This window comes from Hipposideros armiger, unplaced genomic scaffold, assembly GCF_001890085.2.
Source record: "Hipposideros armiger isolate ML-2016 unplaced genomic scaffold, ASM189008v1 scaffold_1198, whole genome shotgun sequence".
In the NCBI taxonomy this organism is placed as follows: Eukaryota; Metazoa; Chordata; class Mammalia; order Chiroptera; family Hipposideridae; genus Hipposideros; species Hipposideros armiger.
The window spans coordinates 239,785-261,857 of NW_017732548.1; the positions used below are offsets into that span (position 1 = coordinate 239,785).

Genomic DNA, 22,073 nt, shown 5'->3' on the forward strand with positions numbered 1-22,073 from the left:
TACTGTGCCCATGGATCATGGTGTGTAGCTTACCTCTTCGAGGGTAGTCTGACTCACTAGGAAATTTGTGATATTTAAAGCAGTCTTGTTGGTTTCCAGCAGATCAAAAATGTTTGCTACTCCTCCTGCCGTGACTGGTACATGATACTCTAGCATGCTGAGGTGCTGATCCTGTGGGGAACAAAGGGGAACAAAATATATTTTGCAATGCCAGATAATAGTGACTTGATTAGACACACTTGAGCAAGCGCCAAGAAAAATACTGACATTCATCCCACTGAAAATGATACGGCCATGTAAATAATGGGTATGTTTTGAAACTAACAGCTTGCAAAGATGAGATGAAAAGTTGTATGAATGTCAGAGAGAAAACAAATTAAAAAACTAATGAAAATTCCGAAGTCTTCTACACTCTTGTGCACTTATAAAGTCATTATAGTCTTGCCTGGAAAAAAATGTTGTGAAATGATATTTCAGATGTCCTATTATGCTTAGATTATGCTCAGCTCACATAAGCATTTTCAGAAATCGCTGCAAGAAATTTTATTTTTTTTAATGTTAAAATTATTCTAAAAGGCCATGGTGGGGGGGGGGTAGCTGCTCAATTTATATTGGTTAAAAAGACTAGGTTTCAAGAGCATTGTCCAGGAAAAGACTCATTCAAAAAACGCCATGTTTTTTCACAACTCACCCTAAAATTATCTCCAGTTTCCTTCTGTGAGTCCATAGTATTACCATCCACTTCGTAATCTATACTCATGTCCTTGGAATATCTTTAACACCCTCCTTTTCTGCATATTTAATCAGTTATCACATCCTATTTTTTTCCTCTAATATAGTTCTCAAATCTAACCTTCCCTCTCTATTTGCACTATCAATATCATTAACCTGAGACTCATTATTCCACATCTGAGTTACTGCAACAGCCTCTTCAGAAGCCTAGAAACTATATACGCTCATATATTTTGTCACAAAGCAGCTAGAAGAGTCTTTCCCAAATACTAGTTTCATCAGGATGTTTGCCCCAGAATCAATCCCTTGAGCCTATACGGATCAGATCAAGGCTATGTATTTCAGCCAGTATTCAAGACTTCCGTTACTGGAAAGCCCTCTTCTCATACCTTTGCTCACTGCCTAGCCCCTTTCTTGTGTTTGCATCTCACCTGTCACTGCAATCAGGTCGTCTTACTTATTTTACTTCCAAATTGTTCTTGCTATTCCCCTTCTACAGATCTAGAAACCATCACATACTTATAAAGAATGGTCTGTTTAGGAAGAAATAAGGCTTATCATCATGGCATTTGTCTAGTATAACCCTGGTCCTAGAGGAGCAGGCCAGGGCGAATGTAGTCTTATCACTCAGTGAGTAAGCATGGATTTCAACCCAGAAATTCACTGAAGGGAAAAGTGCTATGACCAACATGATTTGTGTAAAGAAAATGACCATTAATTTTTAAATTTGATTTTAATTTAGGTGCTAGAAAATGGACTTTGATAAAAATCATAAAAGCTATTATTTCATGGAGAAGTTAGCCAAAGTTTGGGAGGTTGAGGCAAACTATTTTGTAGGGATAAAACAATTGTTTATAAAAATGCACTTTATTTTGCTCTCTACAATCACTTCATGTTCATATGGTGCCTTATAGTTTAGGAAATATCATTGTGGACACTTTCTCATTCATTTCCCACACCAATCTTGTAAAGTAGGTGTCATTATTCCTATTTTACAAATGAGAAAAATGAGGCTCAGAGACTTTCAATGCCTTGCTGGAAATCACACAGGGAGAGCTAGACCTTAGCCCAAGACTTTCAATCTCTTTTCACCATTCTACACATGATTTCCTTTTAAAAACAATCATTTGCTATAATCACCTTGTACAAATTATTTGTATATCAAAGATGTTATATAATGATAATATTTTTTTAGTCAAGTCCATTTACTTTAAATATGTATTATGTGAGCCAAATAGGCATGTATCTGTATGTGTATTAAAGCATCTGTATTAATTTAATTTTAATTTGTTTGTATGATATGGATGCATCTACATTCTGTAGATATGCATAAGTAAGATGAAATTAATTGAACAATGTTTCAACTAGTGTGAGTCTAAGAACTTGATTTTCATGCCGTTCTGCTCAAACCTTTGTGGGTTTACCTTCTAAATTAGGAGAGTACAGGAGATAATCCCTAATGGTTGTGACATTCTGGAACTCTGTTTTTTTTCTAAGAAGAAATGCACTTGGTCATATAATATTTGTCCTCCTGTTTTCCCTAAGTATATAACTAAGTATATCCCTAAGTAAACTAGTTATGGATACAACTCAAAAACTAATACAGTATGGTCATAAAGCCTTTGTGAAAAAGAAATAAACAAAGGTATGCACAAAGACTATGTTACTTTTTTAAATAGTTACAAAAATATAATTTTGCAATGATATGTGAAGATATTTGAAGATTCTATTTGAAGAATAGAATAATTTGAAGGTTCTGTTTGTTCATACTAAGTGTGTTTCAGAGTATCTTAAACTAACAAGTATATTAAGATTAAAAATAAAGCTCTGGTCAACTTGAAAATGGCAAACATCCACTATGATATCGGACTGTCAAAACCAGTCAAGATTCAAAAGGCAGGATACTCTCTTACTTTTAAGTATGTTTTTGGAAAGTGCAGCTGCATGAACCTTGTGAGGGCCTCCATGCTAACTCTGGTATTCTTCACGTGAACCTTAACGGTAAACCCTCGTCCAAACCTAGAAAGAAAAAGCAGAAAATATGATGTGAATTACATTTTGCTGAAATAGCTCCCCTGGAATTCTAGATAATGAAACAGGACCCAAGCTGACCATTACAGCCCCTTTTCTTCTATAAAGACTCTCATTTTGCCATAAAAGTTCAGGGCATGTTGCAAACTGGAAATAGTGCACTGCCATGGTTTTCAAAAAATTTACTTCTGCCACTATACAAAGTCAGGCTCTTTGGACGAAAGCTGCATTAGGAAGAAAACATAAAATCTTGGCTTTCTTTGACATCCATGAATTGGCAATTGATGTCAATTTCTGGGGTTAAATACTTTCTAATTTAAAGCAAACAAGGTCTTGAGAGGCAAGTCAGTGGAGATTTGGAGTCCACAGTAAAGACTAATATCACTGAGGTTTTAAACATAAACTAGCTAACTGTTAGCACCAAGCGTAGAGTTTGTAAACAAGTCACAACAGACTCTGGGAATAACACATAAGGCCTCTTTCATCCTTTTTGCTTATCTTGGTTAACACTATCTCATAAGAAAGCCAAGTTGTACACATAAAGGTATAACATCATAAAGTTTGGAGATTAAATACACACACACACACACACACACACACACATGCATTCTAGCAAATGTAAAACATTAATTTAATTTTAATTTCTTAGTATGATATTTATGCACATTTCCCCAATGTATTCTTGACTAAACGGTTTTGAATGTGGTAAAAATATCACACGGCTTCCTGAATGCCTGTGCAAATGGCAAATGAGCATGTTAGATAAAAATCCATGCCTTCACGTACCTGTCAAGGCCTACTTTGTTATTGAGTAAAACACCTGAAACTGCTTCCTGAGGGTGTTTTGGTTGTGGACTAATTTTTTAAAAGCTTTTAGGCCTTGTAGGTTTTGGTGTTATTAACTAAAAATACATGCAACCCTCGCTAAGATAATTTATCTTTAAGATGAGCTAATGATTCACTTTTCCATTCCATTTTCACTACTAATTGAAGAATAGGCTCCTGAGATAATCCTTGAAGGTGAGTATAGTAGCTTTAGACTGATTATCCTACACTCTATGTTAAACTGTGCATTTGTTTTTTTTACCTGCTCTTTATATGCTGCAGAGATCCAATACACTGGAACCTTCCGTTCACCATAATTGCCAGCCTGGTACAGAGTGCTTCACATTCTTCCATGCTGAAAGAGCAGAAGCATATCAGAATTCTGGTCACAGAAAACTGGGCTTAAGTTCATGCACATAAGCTTAACTGTCCCATTATGGCACCTTAAAAATACTGTTTTAGATCCTTAAAATGGCTTTTCCCTTGAAGAACAACAACAGAAAATTAATATACATTAAATGTCTTCATAACGGGTTTACTACTATTTATTCTCAAACTTGAGGCCATCTCTCTCAGCTGGAATGCCCTTTCTATCAAACACATTATTTCTTTCAAGTTCCTTCAAGCTTTGACTTAAGACCTATATTGCCTAAGAAATGTTCCCAAAATAATGCTGAGCTTTTTTTTTTCATTATCCTTCATACTCTGTATTCAGTTAGCTTTTCTGTTTTTGTATTTGTAACTAATTAACCTGTACTTGCTTATGTAATTTCTAATTTCATGGAGTGTGATAACTGAAGCAGATCTTAAGTATCACCCTGTCCACTTCATACAAAACTTCACGGAAATTAACTAATTGGCTCCTGAAAATATAGTGTACTGGAGCAAAGCTAGGATAGAAACAAGTCTCTTACCCTAAACAAATTTAGTACTTTCCTACTGTATGATAATTACCACAAGGCCAACCTTATAAGAAAGGCATGTGTAAAATGCTTCAGTGGTTGTATACTTAACTAATTAGAAGGGCTTACTTCATGAAGGAGTCCTGTGAGCTGGTTCTTAAAGGACCAGTAAGATCAGAACTTGGAGAGATTTTGTGAAAAGACCATTCCCAGTGGAAAGCACAGCCAAAGAAAGGGCACAGTGACAGGAAAAATAAAGGAGTGCATGTGGAATCACAAGTCCTTCAGATTGACTGATAGGAGAGGGTGGCATAGGAAAAACAGGCTAGAAATTCAGATGAGGCCAGATCATAAAAGGCCTTGTATACTAAGCTGAAAAATGCTGAACTTTATGTGATAGGCAATGCGGAGTTGTAGTTGAGTTAAGAGGATCAGAAATCATAAGATATTTGTTTTTAAAAAGATTGCTTAGGCCTTATCCCACCTCAGGAGCTGGATTCTCACCATGAAACCTGCCTGACTTGCTCCTAAGACTATAAAGATAAATTTCTTTACCAAATTGTGGAATCCATTATCAACACAAATACACGGGATTCTCTTTTCCCACCTATCTATCCCCAAATTAGGTCGGTTGACCTTAAAGTTCTTGCACACAGTTTACCTGTGAGATGTGAGGATGACAGAACATTTATGCTGTACTTCCTCCGAAATGATCTTCCAGAGGTGCCGTTTTGACTTGGGATCCATCCCAGAGCTCGGCTCATCCTTAATAGAAAGTTACAAGGAAAATTTATCAAATTAATTAATTTTTGATGGGGTTCTTTACATGAATCACTACATCTCACTTGCCTAGAACAGAAATCACCTGGCGAAGTCCTGTGACTAACTTGTTTTATACTTAATAGGCTCCTTTCTGCTGCTGTCAAAAAGCTCAAAATTAATCATTTAAAATTGTCGATCTGTTTTAAAAAGTGACTCATTGAAGTTGACACCCTGTTACTTTATACTCGTCACTTATATTTCTTCAGGAAAAAAATTCTCCTTCAGTCACTGACATAGCAGAGTTTTTACATTTAATACTACACTGTCGCTTATATACTTGAAGCTACAGCTATAAGATCGCTGCCTTGCTGATGGCACAATCGTGCCTCTGAGTGATAACAGGCTATGCGAAGTGGAAAGAACACAATTTGATTTTTCGGTTAATGTATTTGAGGTGTATTTTTAGTTTCATGTTCTTAATTGAAATTTAATACTCCCTGGGGAAATAAGATTTGCAGAAACTGCCAAGGAGAAAGATAGAAATTATATTTTAAAAGTAAATGATATTTCAAAAAATTGTTCAGACATAAAATTAGAACTGTAGCAATGTATAATCTAAACAAGCAATAATAGGTCCTGAGAGATGATTAAACAAACAAATGATAGGTCAAGGGTAGGCAAAAAATTAAAATTATACATCTGTAATGGAAAGGATGTACACAGATAGGATCACCAGAGGCTTGTTTTTATAATGAGGGGTTAAATTTAAAGAAAGGAAGTGTTAATTTGGGGAAACAGTGAAGGATGTATTGTCACTGCTCCTATTTTGGAAGATGATAGCATATATATATATATATATATATATATATATATATATAAATGCATATAGCAGAAAATAAGTGCCTTTGTTTCATAGACTGTACTTCCGGTAGGCTCGTTCATACATAACATTTACATGGCGCTTTTAACTTTTTAAACTACTTTACATCTATTATCTCACAGGGGTGCCTCAGGATTGTTTTGTTCAATTTAAGGGACACTTACACAATAGAATCCCATTAAAAGCATTGATTGGCAGGGATACAGTGCATTCTAAGCTTCTGGTATTATAGAAAGATGGGCTGTGCATCACTCTGGGCAATTTACATAAATAGATTCTCTACATAACTTAAACCCTGGAATAATGTGGTGATTTATAAGTGGATATTTATTGCATATAGTTAAGGTTCTTTTGGAGTTTGAAGGTACTTAAATGAAGAGGATCTTCCAAAACAAGAGCAAGCTTATTTCTCTGAAATAAACACTTTTTACAATGTTTGGTCTGGGGAGCAGACTGCTATGTTACCCCTGTGAATAATGTACATTTCCAGGTGATCTGTTTAATTTTCCAGCTCATAATAAAAATATTAATGTTGAATGCATTTTTTTTTGCTTTCAAAAATTTCAGATAAAATAGAATGGCATATTATCGATCATATCCCAATGTAGGTAATTCATATTTTTAAGTAACAGGGAAATAGAGTTTTAGCACAACACATTGTCTTAAATTGTGTCTTTCCTCCTTTCCAGAAGTTTAAAAATATGTTAGTTCACCTGGTCAGGTGCTCCTAGAACTTATCTCTTCAATAACTGGGAATCAAATTCTACCATATTCTATAATTTTACTTATTCTTTTGTATACCCTGAATTTATTCCAGCTCCTTCCCATTCCCATGCCAAGTGTATCCCCTGAAACTGACTGCAACACAGCTTCAGACAAAAACATTGTTGAGGGCAGACTGTTGTGGCCACAAATTATTTGCTGATATAAATTCCCTGAATGAGATGGTACAGGTAAAGTGCTTTGTGAAATAACCAACACACAGCAATGGTTTGTTCCAATAACGAGAATGAATGTCACACACACACAGTTGGATGGGTGGTTCTAAGTATGCGATAGCCTTTTCTACAACGATGTGCTTACCAGCAGCAGAATGGAAGGCTTCCCTATCAGGGCCAGTGCAGTGGACAGTTTTCTTTTTGTGCCATAGCTGCACAAAGAGGTGGCCCTGTCTTTGTAGGGCATCAGATGGAGTCTTCGCAGGAGCTTATAAACAGTCTGTGGGTAGAAAAGAGGAGTTGGGTTGACCACTGGCTAAAACCCTTAAAGCACTAAACGGAAAAAAAGCTGTTTGTGAAAACAAAGTTTCATAATGAGGAAATACATACCTGGAACATTCAACTATTTACACTCAACATAGATTTTATTTTTATTTTCAAAGGTCCACTTCAAAATGAATAATCATGTAAGAGATAAAATCAATTTCATAGAGGCTCATTTTCAAGTGGGATTTTTTCACCCAAAAAAATGTGTGTGTGTGTGTTTACGACCGCAGATTGTTCTTTCTGTTACATCAACGCAGAGCGTCCCTATAAAGCTTAAAAGAGCTAAAAGAGAAATCAGCCCTTCTCAAAGCACAGCTCTCATTAATGGTTGTCACTGTTTCACCCTTTACTTTACTGAGGGGTGAGTTATCACAAAGTCTTTTAGTCTTTTTAAAACTGACCCAGTATCAAAACTTTAGTATATCAACTGAGGAATCATGGTTGCTTGTGGCTATTTCTGTAGTTAAATACTCCCGGCAAATTGTGGAATCCTAAAATTTCAATAGATCTTTAGGATTGCAAAAATAGAGGAAACCACCCTAAGGGTTAACCATTCCATTACAAAGGCAAATAATTGCAGTGATGTACAAAACCACAGTAAAAAAAAAAAAAATTAAATTGGAAGCTATTCTATTTTACTTAGACATTTTGTAGGTAATTCCATGTTTCAATACTTATCTGAACACTAAAGGATGTTCAGATACTACCAACCAATGCTCAACCCAAAGCCAAGGCAAGTGTGATTTTTTTTTATAGTTATTTTATTTATTTATTTATTTATTTATTTATTTATTTTCAGTTTTAGTTTCAGGTGTACAAAACAACATAGTGATTAGACATTTATACCTCTCACAAAGTGATAACCCCACAAGACTACTACCCATCTGACACTGTACACAGCAATTACAATACCATTGACTATATTCCCTATGCTGTACTTTTCCTCCTGTGACTATATATAATTTTAAAAATTATAGTTGACATTCAATATTATTTTATATTAGTTTCAGGTGATTGCAAATTTATGCAGCCACTATGGAAAATGGTAGGGAGTTTACTTTAAAAATTAAAAATAGAACTACCTTGTGACCCAGCAATTCCACTCCTGGATATTTACCCAAAGAAATCCAAAACACTAATACAAAGATATATGCGCCTCTATGTTCATTGCAGCACTATTACAAATAGCCAAAACATGGAAGCAAGCCAAGTGCCCACAGATGAGTGGCTAAACAAATTGTGGTACATATTTGAGAGTTTTTGAAAAGTAACTGAATAGACAACCTGTCAAGGAGCTTCTAAATCTGAGTTTATATGCGTGTATATGATACACACAATCAAGCTTATACTGTATCCATTGTCAGGAAGAAAATGTCATGGTTTTCTAGATGTCAACTTGGTCTTGAGGTTGGATGGTTAGGAAGCAGAAACAATAATGTTTTTTGGTTTTTCAATTACTGTTGACATTCAATATTACTTTATATTCATTTTAGGTATACAGCATAGTGGTTAGATATTGATATAATTTACACAGTGATCCCCCCAGTAAGTCTAACACCTACCTGGCACCATACATAGTGATTACAACATTACTGACTACATTTCCTACGTTGTACTTTACATCCTGTGACTATTTCGTAACTGCCAATTTATACTTCTTAATGCCTTCACCTTTTTTAACCCAATAATGGTTTTCAAATGAACTGGTTTTTCCACACTAATACTCACTTCTTTAATATCTTTTTCTGGAATTCCGTGTATCCTGGCATAGAAATACAAATGTTCTTCCACAGTGACCAGGTCATCTAAAGCATCTTCCTGTGGGCAGTAGCCAACTAACGAGCTGTGAGAGTCCACGTGAGCCAGGGATCTGAATCGAGAGAATCAAAAACACAGATGAGACATTTCCCTCTTAGTCCACAAATTGTGTGAAGGTAGCTATTTTGGTCATGGTGATTGGTGATTCTAATAAAAAGAGATAAAATAATCTCACCATTACAGTTATACTTAAAGGTTTAAAAGTTCCCACTCGCTTGAATAGCTGTTTTTCCCCTAAGGATTTAATAATATAACCACAAAATAACATAAAGCATCTGTTTCAATTATTTTTCTCATTCAGTTTGTTGTGCTCAGTAAGTTGAAGCATTCGTTTTTCATACCCAGTCTTATTTCTGATCAGAATGTTTCCACTTGAAGGAATTATGTCTCCAGTCAACATTTTGAAGATAGTGGTCTTTCCTGCTCCATTCACCCCAAGAAGGCCAAAGCACTGGTTTGGGGGAGAAGAAAAAAAGATGTAAACTGTAATCTAAAGCAAAGACATGTTACTATTGTATCTCTTTCCTCATTGACCATGGGTGAAATCAATTACTAAGAAAAATACATCACTGGAATGACTCGTGAATATTGTGCTCTGTTGGCATCTGATAAAACTTTCTCTTTTAAAATGAATGACCACTTCTATGTCTTTTTCCTCCTTTTAACTACATCTGAAAATTTGTGTGTGTGAGGGTATATGTGTGTGTGTGTGTGTGTGTGGGATTTGTTTTATATCTATTATAGCATACTTCTGTGTGACACGATAAAATCCCTAAGTAAGATACGCTAACCTGACAAAGTAATTATATTTATAGATTTCACATTTTTCACACAAACTTTAATCACAACTTTAAATGAATAAGCTCCTGAAGCAATAATTTCTATATGCTGTTGAATAAATTTGATGCGTTTACTTTGCAGCTCTGCTGGAAAAACTAAGGGAAATACCCACATTCTCTTTCTCCTTTCAAAGCTGCTGTGAACACGGGAAAAATAAATATGGATGCAGTCTAGGACCTCACTTCTAACAACTGATTTCTTTATGCTGTTTTTCAAAGGGGCCTGGAAACTAAAAGTTGAAGAGAGCCCCCTGTACAGGCTTCTTGACTGAAAGTCCACCCCGGGAGGACACTAGTATGGGAAAGGGCTCAGGACTTGGTGTGGGGTGAATCCTCCCTATAAAGAGGAAAGACTTATAGGGTAGGTGACACATGGACACTTGTAAATAATACATAGAGAGAATCCATCAACATATTCAGAGGTTGGCTTTCACATTTCTAAAAAAAAAAAAAAATTAAGATAAAGATGTTTGTCTTTTATCATGCCAATATGAAGGACAGAAACAAAATATGGTTCCTTACCTCCCCAGCGGGTATCCCAATGCTGATGTTGTTTACAGCTATAATTTTTTTGTGGATAAGTTGATAGGTCTTTGTGAGACGATGGAGTTGGACCAGGTCAAATTCATCTGCCCCATTCTCAACTCTCAACCTCTCAGCCCGCACATCTTCATCTTCTTCTATTGTCTCAATTACAGGTGAAGAATTAAATTTTCTGAAGAAGAGTCTAAAAAAATGAACCCAATGATTTGGCGTCAATGATTTCAAAATGGCGCCACTCAATTTTGACATGTTTTAATGGGTCTCGCTTCATTAAAAGTGTACTACCACATACTAGGCTTGTTTTAAATTCATTATACATTATGCTACTCAAATAACTTAAAAATTAGTGTCAATGCTCTTCACCATATTCACTATGATCTTTGGAAAACAGCTTTTGTTTCCAAGCCTTCAATGCTTACAGATCCACTGCTACAATTCAAATTCCTAATTTTAGTAACAAGGAGGTCAGCTTGGGTTTGAAAGTTACTTCCTAACAGAGACCAGAGTTGTAAATAAGATTCAGCACTTACAAGTCCACAGTCAATGATCATCATTTTTAAAACATCCCCCCTATTTCTTCTTTTATCATCAATAGTATAAATGTTATTCTATATTATTTTTACTGTGAATGTCTTACTTAGCATCTATCTGATATATTGAGGTTATCAGCCCTGGAAGCTTGCTGAGTCTCAAACCCACCTCACCATCTTGCCTAACAAATACCAAAGCAAACCAAACCAAGCAAAATGTTAAAACCCAAGAAATCAATTCAGGTCTTCCTCCCAATGTCCCTGTTTCTTTTAATGATATCCCCAGAGATTCCAGCTGTGTTGTTTTCTTTGAATCTTCCCCATGTCAAAATCCACTCATGCAGTCAGTCTGCTAGCACCGGAAATGCCTTATAGTCATACCCAGTCATTGTCATTGATCCTTTTCTGTCTGTTTCTGTTACCATCACAGGCTTTCACTGTTTCTCACCTAGATTTCCCCAGGACCCTCAAACTGCTCCAGTGTCTCTGACTGTTCCATTCCCATCTGTGCTACCTCCATAAAATTACACCTCCTGGGGCATCATTTGATCATGTTGCTCTCTCTTCAAAAACCTTCAATGGACTATTATTTGTTTGTTCAATAAAGTCCAAACCATATCTCTTTAACCAAGCATCCAGTAAACTCCATAATCTCCCACACTTTGGCTCCTACTATTTCATTACATTTATTATATGTTCTAATAAACTATGTTACTAATTTCTCAAATACACCCAAAGATTTTTTTTCTCTATCTTTGCTCTTGTCATCCTTTTTTTAAATTATTAACATTTTATTTTTGATAGGTGATAAAAGCACACCATGTATTAAAATGGTACTATAGAATATATAGTGAAAAATAATCATATACAGTTCTTTTCAGCAAAGGCACACATATTTAGAGATAGCTCATGCATATGTGTGCATAAATAATATACATTTCTTTTCTAACTCAAATGGTAATATACTTTACACACGTAGTTCTAAATCATGCATATTTTACTTAATAAATAGTAGAAGTAATCCCAAATATTGTGTGGAGAACTGTATCATTCTGTCTAATGGCTGCATCGTGTTTAATTTATGAATATATGTATATAATTTATTTAACCAGTCCCTAAATGAAGGCCATTTAGATTGTTTTTATTCTTTTGCTATTAGGAAATGGTTGTTGTGATGAATAATTTTATTCATAGACTATTCTGCATATTTGTAAGCATATCTACAGAAAAAATTCCTAGAAATGGAATTGCTGTGTCAATGGCAGGTGTATTTCTTTTCACTTATGATTATGTCCTCACTTTTTCAATTTTCTTTTCCCCAATCCAATGCTAATATGGTACATGCTCAATCTTCTTTTCCTATTTCTGTTTTCTATTTCTCCAAACTCAAACTCAGCATAAATAAAAACCACATCTTTTGTTTATGTATATATTTTCTCTCTATCACTGAATCTTAATCTCTTTAAGGCTCACAGTTGTGCTTAATTTTACTCTCCAGTCTACAGCCATACTTACAGACACATAGTAAGGTCTGATACTTATTTAGTGAATGAAATGAATGGTGAATTATGCTCCCATTCTTTAAAAATTTTTTTTGAGCACAACATTTCCACACTCATGAAAAAACTTCGGCTATTGACCCCTCCATGAATATTTTGAAATTGAGTTCCACCATGGATGTCAAACACTATGTTTTCATTACACTTACCTGAATTTCTTTATTAGCCACTCATTGATTAAGATTCGCAAGAAAAAGAAAATGGTGCCTTGAGAAACCAAAGCCACAAACATTGCACCTAGTTTATTCATCTCAAAGGTTTCACTTGGGTATTCCACTCCATATGCTTTTAAGAAGTCTAGGACTGACTGTTGTTGAGAAAGTTCAATCAAACCGTAGCCAAAACAGAATTGCGGGAAAATCAGGAAAATGCGCTTGAGGGTTTCCGAAATAAGCTCTAAAGTCTGAAATAAGAGAAATAAAAATGGAGGTCAATGTTAGACTTCCAATAAGTTCACAAAAATTTAAAACTGGACATACACAAATGTTGGAACCTGAGAAGCTTATCTAGATTAACAATGATTTCACACGTATGCTGAATTTACATGTGAATACTATAACTAAATGGTGGTGATTTATTACTAAGATACAAGCAGAGAGGATTGTATTTTTATTGAGATGATCTAAGGTGTCAGGCTAAACCCTGAAGGCAGAACCATTTCTAGATCTGCCTTAGGTCCTAGGAATGTAGGAATAGCCAGGGTGTTGGGGTCTGATATGGGGTATGGGGCTATTGGTAGGTGCCTGAGTAAAGGAGGAATTTAGTACAGTATAATGTTAAAACCTAAGATAATTTCTGCTTGAGGAGGGACTAAAATGGTGAAATGAGATATAAGGAGAGAGACAACCTATCTTAATGAGAAGCAAATGGCTCATTTTCATGTAATTCACACTTGGGGCCAACCACTTGCACCTCATGAATTTTCTTCTTCCTTCTGGAGCGTGCTTGTTTTCTCCTCAGTTCACTTCATTTGCTCCCTATTCTTTTCCATTCAATTTCCTGGCAATGTTAGTGCTTCCCTTCTCACTAATCATAATTGTCAGCTCTGAATGGAAAGTGATGCTTACAATGAAGTAGGCTCCAATACATGATTGAAAGAGAATGAATTAGGTTTTCTCTCTATGAATGTTCAAATGAATCTTAACCCATAGTCATATCCCTAAGCCATTGTGCTTGTCACTACCACACCATAACAATTTGTTATGAGTAAAAAGCTTAGTTGACCAATTGGTTACATGATTTTTGTAGTGCCATACAATATATCTGATTTCACCTCCATCACCCCTCTCAAGCCCTATCCTATATGTCAATAGTTTTGATGCTGGGTATGTGTAATCATAGGCATTAATCCCGATAGAACCAGAAAGAATTTCAAAAGGCTGTAGTTTCTCCTCTACTAAATTTAATAGAATCTAATGAAATTCCTCTTTCCAATTTAGAGAATGCAAAATAGAGAAAATCTTTCCACATTGACTATATTTGAACCATTTGATACATTCACTGAAGTTTAGCAGAGTAATAAAGGGCCTTACCGGATCATTAGGCTTTTCCTTGGAAAGAAAGTACACCACTGACAAGGAAACAATGGAATTGATGCCAAAAAAAAGGTTGAGGCAGACATAAGTGATGAAAGCCATTCCCGTTTCATGGAAGAGCCCGGCCAGCAAGTACATCCAAGAAAATGTGGCATACCTGTATGTTAATAATACTAAGGATTAAAATTATACCTAAGTATTCTCATGTATTAAATACATACATGCATACATACATACATACATATGTACGTACACATATACATATATAAATTAGATTGGGCTCCAAAGTGAAAATAAACACTAGTGATGAGGTGCCAAGCTCTGTAGTTAGATCTCTCTTTTGTTTTATTCTTCTCTTTAACAACAACAATTCAGAGTGTTTTTAAAATGACAGTAAGAAACCTCTCTTTCAAGGAACTTCAAACAGTCCTACATCATTATGATTTCAAGTTAATTCCTCCTAGAGATGGTGTTGCCCTACCTAGGTAAGGCATTTTTTTTTCTCTTCTCAGAAATATGAATTTAATCAATATAAATTTTACAACTTAAAGTTGAGGAAGACTAATGTTATTATTGTAAGTGAGATAAACAGACAGGGCATGCTTAGAAGCTGGATGTCTTGTGTTGAAGAAATACTTGAGCAGCTTTTGGGGCAGTGTAGTAGAACCACAGACAGAGAAATCCTTCATGAGCTACAATTGCTAACTAAACGGGTACTGCCCATACATTCAGGGCAGAAAGAATTGTTACACTGAGGACTGATTATATCAACTGATATTACCTACATTATCCTAATATAGTAACAATATTATGTGTTTGCTTTAGATATTTATAAAAATATAAATAAAAAGCATATATGCCTTATAATGCTATATATACTCATAATTTGTCAATATCCATACATTTATACACATTTTTCTGATCATTCTAGTCATCCCAATAATTATGCAAATTAAATTACATATGTAAATTGTTAAGCATGATACTTGGTATCTAGTAAGTATTCATTAATGGTAGGTATTACTATTGATAACAACATTCCCTTTCAAAAGTATTGGGCTTTACATATATGAACTAGCAAGTGTAATGCATTATAAGTCACCTCTCATGGCTAATGAAACCCCAAGGCAATTGTAAGTAAGCCTATGAGACTTAGGCCCTGTTTGTGCCTTAGAGAATTTAATTCTGTGAATTCTTCTTTCACGGCAGCTTACCCAAACAGCAGGAGTAGGAGAGATACAGCACCCAGGTTGTTTCCGCTGTAGAAGGCAGGTAACTTGAAAATTGCAATGACAGCAATTGAAAATGTTACAGGCACCAAGTAGAAGACCTATGGGAATATGCAAAACAAGGTTTAAAACATGGCAAGTTTTTGTTGTTGTTGTTGTTTTTTAAATAAATCAATTGTCCTTCCAGTTTCGGCTGTAACAAGGTGACCTAGAAATATTTGAAGAAATGAAGTTTTATTTATGTTGCTGTTGTTTGTAATTGTTCAGCTTATTTGACATTGATTTCACTCTAGAATTTGTCTCCTGCAAGATGAGACCAAGTCAGCCTTCCTGCGTACAGGTATACATGGAGCTGCTCGTGTTCCTGCCTCCAGGCTTTCAGGCATGGGATCAATTCAGTGCCAGAGGTTCAGTGAGAAAGATAAGACAGCCAGGTATCTTGGTATTAGATTCAGTCCTCAAAGCATTGATTTCATTTTGAATGCTGGAACTCTCCAGATGGCTGATTTCTAAGGCTTGGTTATCTTGTGAGCCACTTTGTGCAAAACAGCGGGGCAGCGGGTTCCACATCCTTGTAATCACAGGTGTATGGAAGAATTCAGTGTTTCATCGACAAGTGGAAATATTAAGTGCTGAGAGTTTGCAGCAAGATGCACACAATAAAAGATGGTGATTTAATTTGGGGGTCAGGGAGGGAAACTCCTAAATTGGAGTGAACACCGGATATATGACAACAGAATCCAAATAGTAAGTAGCCCTTCACAGAAGCGTGTCCTTTTAAATTTTCTTAATACTAAAGCTCCTATTAAGTCCGGAGGAGTTATTACCATCCTTTTCGATTTGATTTCTAGAACAAATGCATTTCAGACCTCACTGGGTACATTAACAAAATGGATATGCAGTTAATTACTCGCCAATCCTTTAAGCCAATGATCTTTACAGCAACTCAGACGATTTCACCATAATCACCAGGCACAGCATAACCACCCCGGCTTTTGGCCAACGCTGGCACATTTTGAGTTAAGACAAGCCACCTGAACTTTGGGGCCATTTTATGCAAATGAGAGAGCTATCAATAAAATTCATCCTTTATTGTCCCTCCGATGTGTCTGTCATTCATCAGGGGCTGCTACTTTGACATTTTCACTATTATTTGATTACATTTTTCTAAGCGTGATTGTTTGGCACCAATGGGCAAGGCCATTCTGCGAAGCTTCTATTGCTCCACAGTGGTGGTTCTCAGGCTTCAGTGTGCAAAAACAAACGTGGGGGATTTTGCTCAAAATGCATGTTCTCCAGGTTCCTCTCCCAAAATATGGACCTAATAGGTCTGGTATGGGGCCCAGGGATCTGCATTCAACAAATGTCTGGTGGGACCTGATCCAGGTGGTCTTCAGACCACAGTGATGAGGGCAGGTGGATTGCTCTTGCCTTTAAACAGGATGAACATAAATGTGATACAAATTATTTCTTTCTTAATTTACTCATTTTGTGGTAATAATCTGAACTCACTAGCATTAATAAATCTCAAACATAAAACTGATGTCTTCTACTCAAATCGACCCCGTCTTTCCTATAATAACACAAGGTACTCACCATGTCATAAATGAAGTTTGTTACCCAGTAGCATGTTACGCTGATGCCTGAAATATGCTGCAACTGCTTGGCTTTGGTCTGATGCTCCCTTACAACATAGGTGACAAAGCTGGCAGTGGTGACAGAGTAGCCCATCAGGATGGAGAGTGCCACCAAAATATCGATTAAGCTGCTCATTCTATAATGAGCAACAGGGAGAAGAAAGCACACATAAGTTTTTGGAACTCTCTTCCATTCAGAAAGATTCATGACTAAAACCATCAACAAAACAGTATAAGAGTTGGCTGTGACACAAATAAGTCTTCCTACAAGGCAGCCAGATAATATCTTCTCCATGACTCCTCTGTGACCCTAGAATAAATGTAGCTGTAGTACATCTGAATTGGCTAGGGATATTTGATAGAAAAACCTCAGTCTCCATGGGTTGCAGGGTGTATCAAGGGATATTTAGTTCTTGAGCATAGAAATAGTACTTAAATGCTATGCAGGAAAATTGAAATGATGAATGCACTTGACTTATGCACTTGACTTATAAAAGCAGCAGATTCTGTGAATCTACAGTCAACAAGTTCTACTTGGCAACCCCACTGTACACTCTTTCAGAAACTTCCTTTTATCCCAGTGAGTGACATATATTACCAGCTTTTCTAGATTGTCATTCATTCCGATACAACTGTGATTTTCAATTATAGTACTTTATGCAGAGACTCAACTATGCCAAGGAGGAAATAGTCACGTCACGCCAGATATATCTACTTACGTGGCTTGTTCTTGGTCTTGCACTCCGGGGTAAGGATGACTATACATGATGATGCCTTAAAGAAGAGACCGTCCGTTTCATTAGTAAGTATTCAGTCTATCAGAGATACCAAGTTTTAGATGGATTATACACAATACTTGCCTCCTTATGCTATGCTCTACAGGATTTTACTTTGGGGATACTCTCTTTTAAAGGAAAATGATTTTCTCTCAGTCTCATCAATGCTATACAATTGGTGACACTCACATAAAAAGAAAAAAGAGTTTACTCATCATGTATGGAATTTTGAGGGAAAAGGCAAGAATTTACACTTCCTATATAGCATTTTCCTCTCTATTTAAGTAATTATTTTCCACTTTCTCCTCTTTCTCCCCTGCACTTCAGAAATGGATGGCATTTATAGAAGCAACTTAAAAGGAGGCCAATTATAGGAGGCTCTCCTAAAGAACAGACACTTACCACCCCCATTCCTGTTTATTGTGCTGTTGGCTGTTTTGGGAGGAAATACTGTGCCTGAGAAGATCTCTCCTTCTTGTTTACTATTCCTAAGGTACCTATTGTTCTCAAGTTCCACCACAGCAGGGCTTGGAGCTTCAGCCACTGAGACATAAAGACCCAGGAGAATCCAGAAAAGTGGTTACTTAATTCCAACACAGTCCTAAACTATCGGGGTCTCCCAGAGTTGGTTATCCTTTCTGAGTTAGAAGCAAGGTCATTTCCCTGCCTCCTTCCTTAGAGGATGTTGGTTAGCCAGAGTCAAAATAGGCTGGCGACAGTTTCCCAAAGGACCACGGTATGAAGGCAAAGTCTATACGAATGAAGGCAAAGTGGAAGGAATACACCCCTTACATGTTTGTTGCTATCAAGTCATTAGTTGAGGGAGAGTTTATCTACTGCTCATATAGCATATGTTCATTATATTAAGATAATAAGGCCCTTTCACGACAGTCACATATTATAGAATTATTCTAAAGTTATATTCTCTCCATTAATTCAAAATTATAATTTTTATAAAGGAGAACATGACGTGTTTTGAAGTTGAATTTATTCTGCAACTGTTATATGTTAAAGAAATAAGTATATTGTTAAAGCCAAACAAAGAAACTAACAACAATAATAACCAGCTTGGCCTAGAATTTTAATCACATCGTTGGAAGAGTGAACTTATCTTTTTTTTTTTTAGAAATTAATGGGCTCTTTTTTTACTGAGATTCAGTTTTCCTTGGGAACCTACGTAAACCTTGTTGCTGAATTACAATATAGGCAGGGGGAAAACCTTTTTTTAAATTTCTGCTTTGTGTTTGAGGAAACTTTGCAAAAACATTTAGTTCATTATAGAATACATTATAAAAGTTGGTGCTGAACCAATTGTTTTCATACATGTCTTTGGCTGAAAGATCAAGTAAATGTGTCAGAGTTATGGGTCTATATCAAAATCTTCTCTGTGGGTTCTACAGCATCCACATAATGATTGCAGTACAGTGATTGATTACTGAATAATTATTTAATCTAGTAGAGTCTTAAAATTTCAATTATTTCCCCATATACAATGCACACTAAAAGTAACACATTTTATATTATCTGTACAATGGTAAACTTAAAATGAGATACTTCCCATAGACTGCTGTTACTAATGCAATAAAGGATCAGAATAAACACTAGGGTGAAGGGAACAATGTGTCATTTATTCTGAAAAAGAGCCTAGTTGTATAATACTTGTTAGTAAAAACAAGCAAACCTATATTCTTTGGGAAGAAAGAAAAAGATTTTCATGTTAAATTAACCATGAGGGGAAACTACATGAATACTATAAATATTAACATTGCAAAGGAAAGCTAATTAAAAAAAATTGTAATAGCATGTGAGAATTCAAACAAAATCAATTTTCCAGCTAAAGCAAAACCCTAGCTCATGTAGAATTCAACAAAGATGGTTTAAAACAGCTAGTCTAGTAGGGGGAGATGGCAAAAGAATAGTTGAGTTGATTTTTAAAGACAATATTATCATGGTAGACCCCATACATCTATTACAAAACAATCCAAGTATTTCAAGGTAACACGGATTGCTTCTTTGAAAGGAATCAAACTCTTTCCAGAGAGGGTGGAAGGCTGCCACTGTCATAAATCTATACACGAAAAGTTAATTAAAAATAGAAGGGACACTACTAGTAATCTCTATATTACTCAAGCTGAGCCTTATTTTTAGGGTCAAAATGTAGTTTATGTTCCAGAATTATTAATTCTTTATACTCTGTAACTTAAAAATACGATGTTGGGAGTCACAACTAGAGTAGCCTGCTGGAGTCCAGAGTGATTGAAATTACTTAGTTCTTGGTAAAGAACACTAACAATCAGTGAAATCTGAATATAGGTTTCAAAAGCTGACCCTTCAAAAGTGACATTGGGCTCTTGTTCTCACCCGCATACCTTTGCTACATTTCCCCCTAGTCATTTCTATACTTTTTGTACTTTTATTATTTGTCGCAGCAACAAATGTCTTTTGCTGCGACAACATCCTGTGAAACATCACGTGTTCAACCGTATTTCAAACCAGGATCTACTAGGCCCACCTGGCTTTAGTCACCATTTAACTTAATTTACCACTTTGACCATGCCCTTCATTAATGCTCTAGAGTAGCAGTTCTCAACCTTCCTAATGTCGCGACCCCTTCATACAGTTCCTCATGTTGTGGTGACGCCCAATCATCAAATTATTTTCGTTGCTACTCTATAACTGTAGTTTTGCTACTGTTATGAATCATAATGTAAATATCTTTTTGTTTTCTGATGGTCGTAGGCGACCCCTGTGAAAGGGTCATTCGACCCCCAAAGGGGTCGTGACCCACAGGTTGAGAACCGCTGCTCTAGATCTAAGGACTATATATAAATCTTGGTGTTTTTTCTATGGTTCCTCCTGCTAGAAAAATGCCAGAGCAGTTGAGGAAAAAAATACTATTTTTCTCTGAAATGGAGACTCCAAAAGGTTCTGTTTGTAGAAAGAGTACTTGACTCCCCAGTGTGCTGGTACAATCACCCGCACAGCCAGCATACATTATTGTGCTCAACAGCAGGGAGATGAAAGCAAAGTAGGCCTCAGCATTTCTCAAAGATCGGTTGTGTCTTTCTTTCCTACTTGATAGGTTATTTGTTAGCCCACTTAGCAGACTAGAAATTCAGTCTTGGCCAGCAAATATGTTACTCAGTTTTTTTCTTTTCTCATCTTTAATATATATATTTTTTAGGATCAATATGGGAAAATAATTTGAGCAAGGCTTAAGAAGATGCAATGATCTGATGGGCAGTCATTGAATTAGAAAAAAGAAAATCAGCCTCTTTCAACTTCTGAACCTTATTTTTAAAATTATGTGGAAGCCTCTTGGGAAATCCAAGTGAAATGGATCTGGCTGAGTATAGAGAAGTGATACAAAAATAAAGTGCAGAGTATTAGAAAAATGGAGAGGCAGGAGTCAGGCAGACCTGGGTTCAAATCCCACTTCTGAGCCCCTGAGAAATAATAACAGAGCACAATAATACTCATCCTGAAAGGGTGCTTGTAAGGATTAGCCATATTTTATTAAAAAAACATGTGTCATATTGTAAGTGCTCAATTAACGGTAACACTTTTGGTCAGATAGATAACTTTTTAGTTTAAAAGTTTTTTTGTCTTTATGTTTAGATTTGTGCACAATATCTATTGATACTAGTTTTTTAAGCCTATAGACAAGTAAATAGCTATAAAATATTTTCCTTGGAGATATAACTGAGGTATGAGAGCAGAAATAAGCACGAAGTCAGCCTTACTATCCTGAATTGATAAAGGAAGAATCTAAATTAACCTGAAGTGAAGAGGGTTATCCCAAATGTTTTATCTGGTGGGAGTTTGGAAGTGGTAACTTCCAAAATACTTTTAAAGAAATGTGGTTTAGGTACCACAGAATACCTGCCACTGGGAGGAAATGGGACCTAACGTGCATTTTTATATGGAGAGTAGCAGAAGTTGTAATACAAGAAGCTCTGTGTAAGAAACTTTACCGTGTTGGGCAGCATCATATTTTGACATGTTAACTCGCAGGAGGAAGTTATTCAAGCTGTTGAGGTAAGCTGGAAGGGAGTGATAGCCTTCTGGATCGTACCACACCTGTTTAATCCCAAAAGAAGGCAAGATCAGAATTGTGTTGATATAAATTAGGCTGTCTTTATATTGGACAGCCTACAGAAGTTATATTTAAAATAAGAGCACCAATTTCCCAGTAACTTATTTCATCTTG

The 22,073-nt window shown here is 36.0% G+C and overlaps 1 protein-coding gene across 1 annotated transcript in view; it reads right to left on the reverse strand.

Moving 5' to 3' along the window:
* Window positions 1–22,073, reverse strand: part of ABCA12 (ATP binding cassette subfamily A member 12) — a 210,217-nt gene that overhangs the window by 12,040 nt on the left and 176,104 nt on the right. Inside the window, exons 39-52 of the mRNA XM_019632933.1 lie at window positions 21,838–21,995; window positions 17,807–17,861; window positions 17,047–17,224; window positions 15,436–15,551; window positions 14,219–14,378; window positions 12,836–13,089; window positions 10,577–10,781; window positions 9,557–9,666; window positions 9,126–9,267; window positions 7,216–7,350; window positions 5,152–5,255; window positions 3,851–3,943; window positions 2,646–2,751; window positions 34–171 (exon numbers count right to left, since the gene is read on the reverse strand). Of these exons, the coding sequence (XP_019488478.1) occupies window positions 34–171; window positions 2,646–2,751; window positions 3,851–3,943; window positions 5,152–5,255; window positions 7,216–7,350; window positions 9,126–9,267; window positions 9,557–9,666; window positions 10,577–10,781; window positions 12,836–13,089; window positions 14,219–14,378; window positions 15,436–15,551; window positions 17,047–17,224; window positions 17,807–17,861; window positions 21,838–21,995 (1,954 nt within the window). The remainder of the gene's footprint in view (window positions 1–33; window positions 172–2,645; window positions 2,752–3,850; window positions 3,944–5,151; window positions 5,256–7,215; window positions 7,351–9,125; window positions 9,268–9,556; window positions 9,667–10,576; window positions 10,782–12,835; window positions 13,090–14,218; window positions 14,379–15,435; window positions 15,552–17,046; window positions 17,225–17,806; window positions 17,862–21,837; window positions 21,996–22,073) is intronic.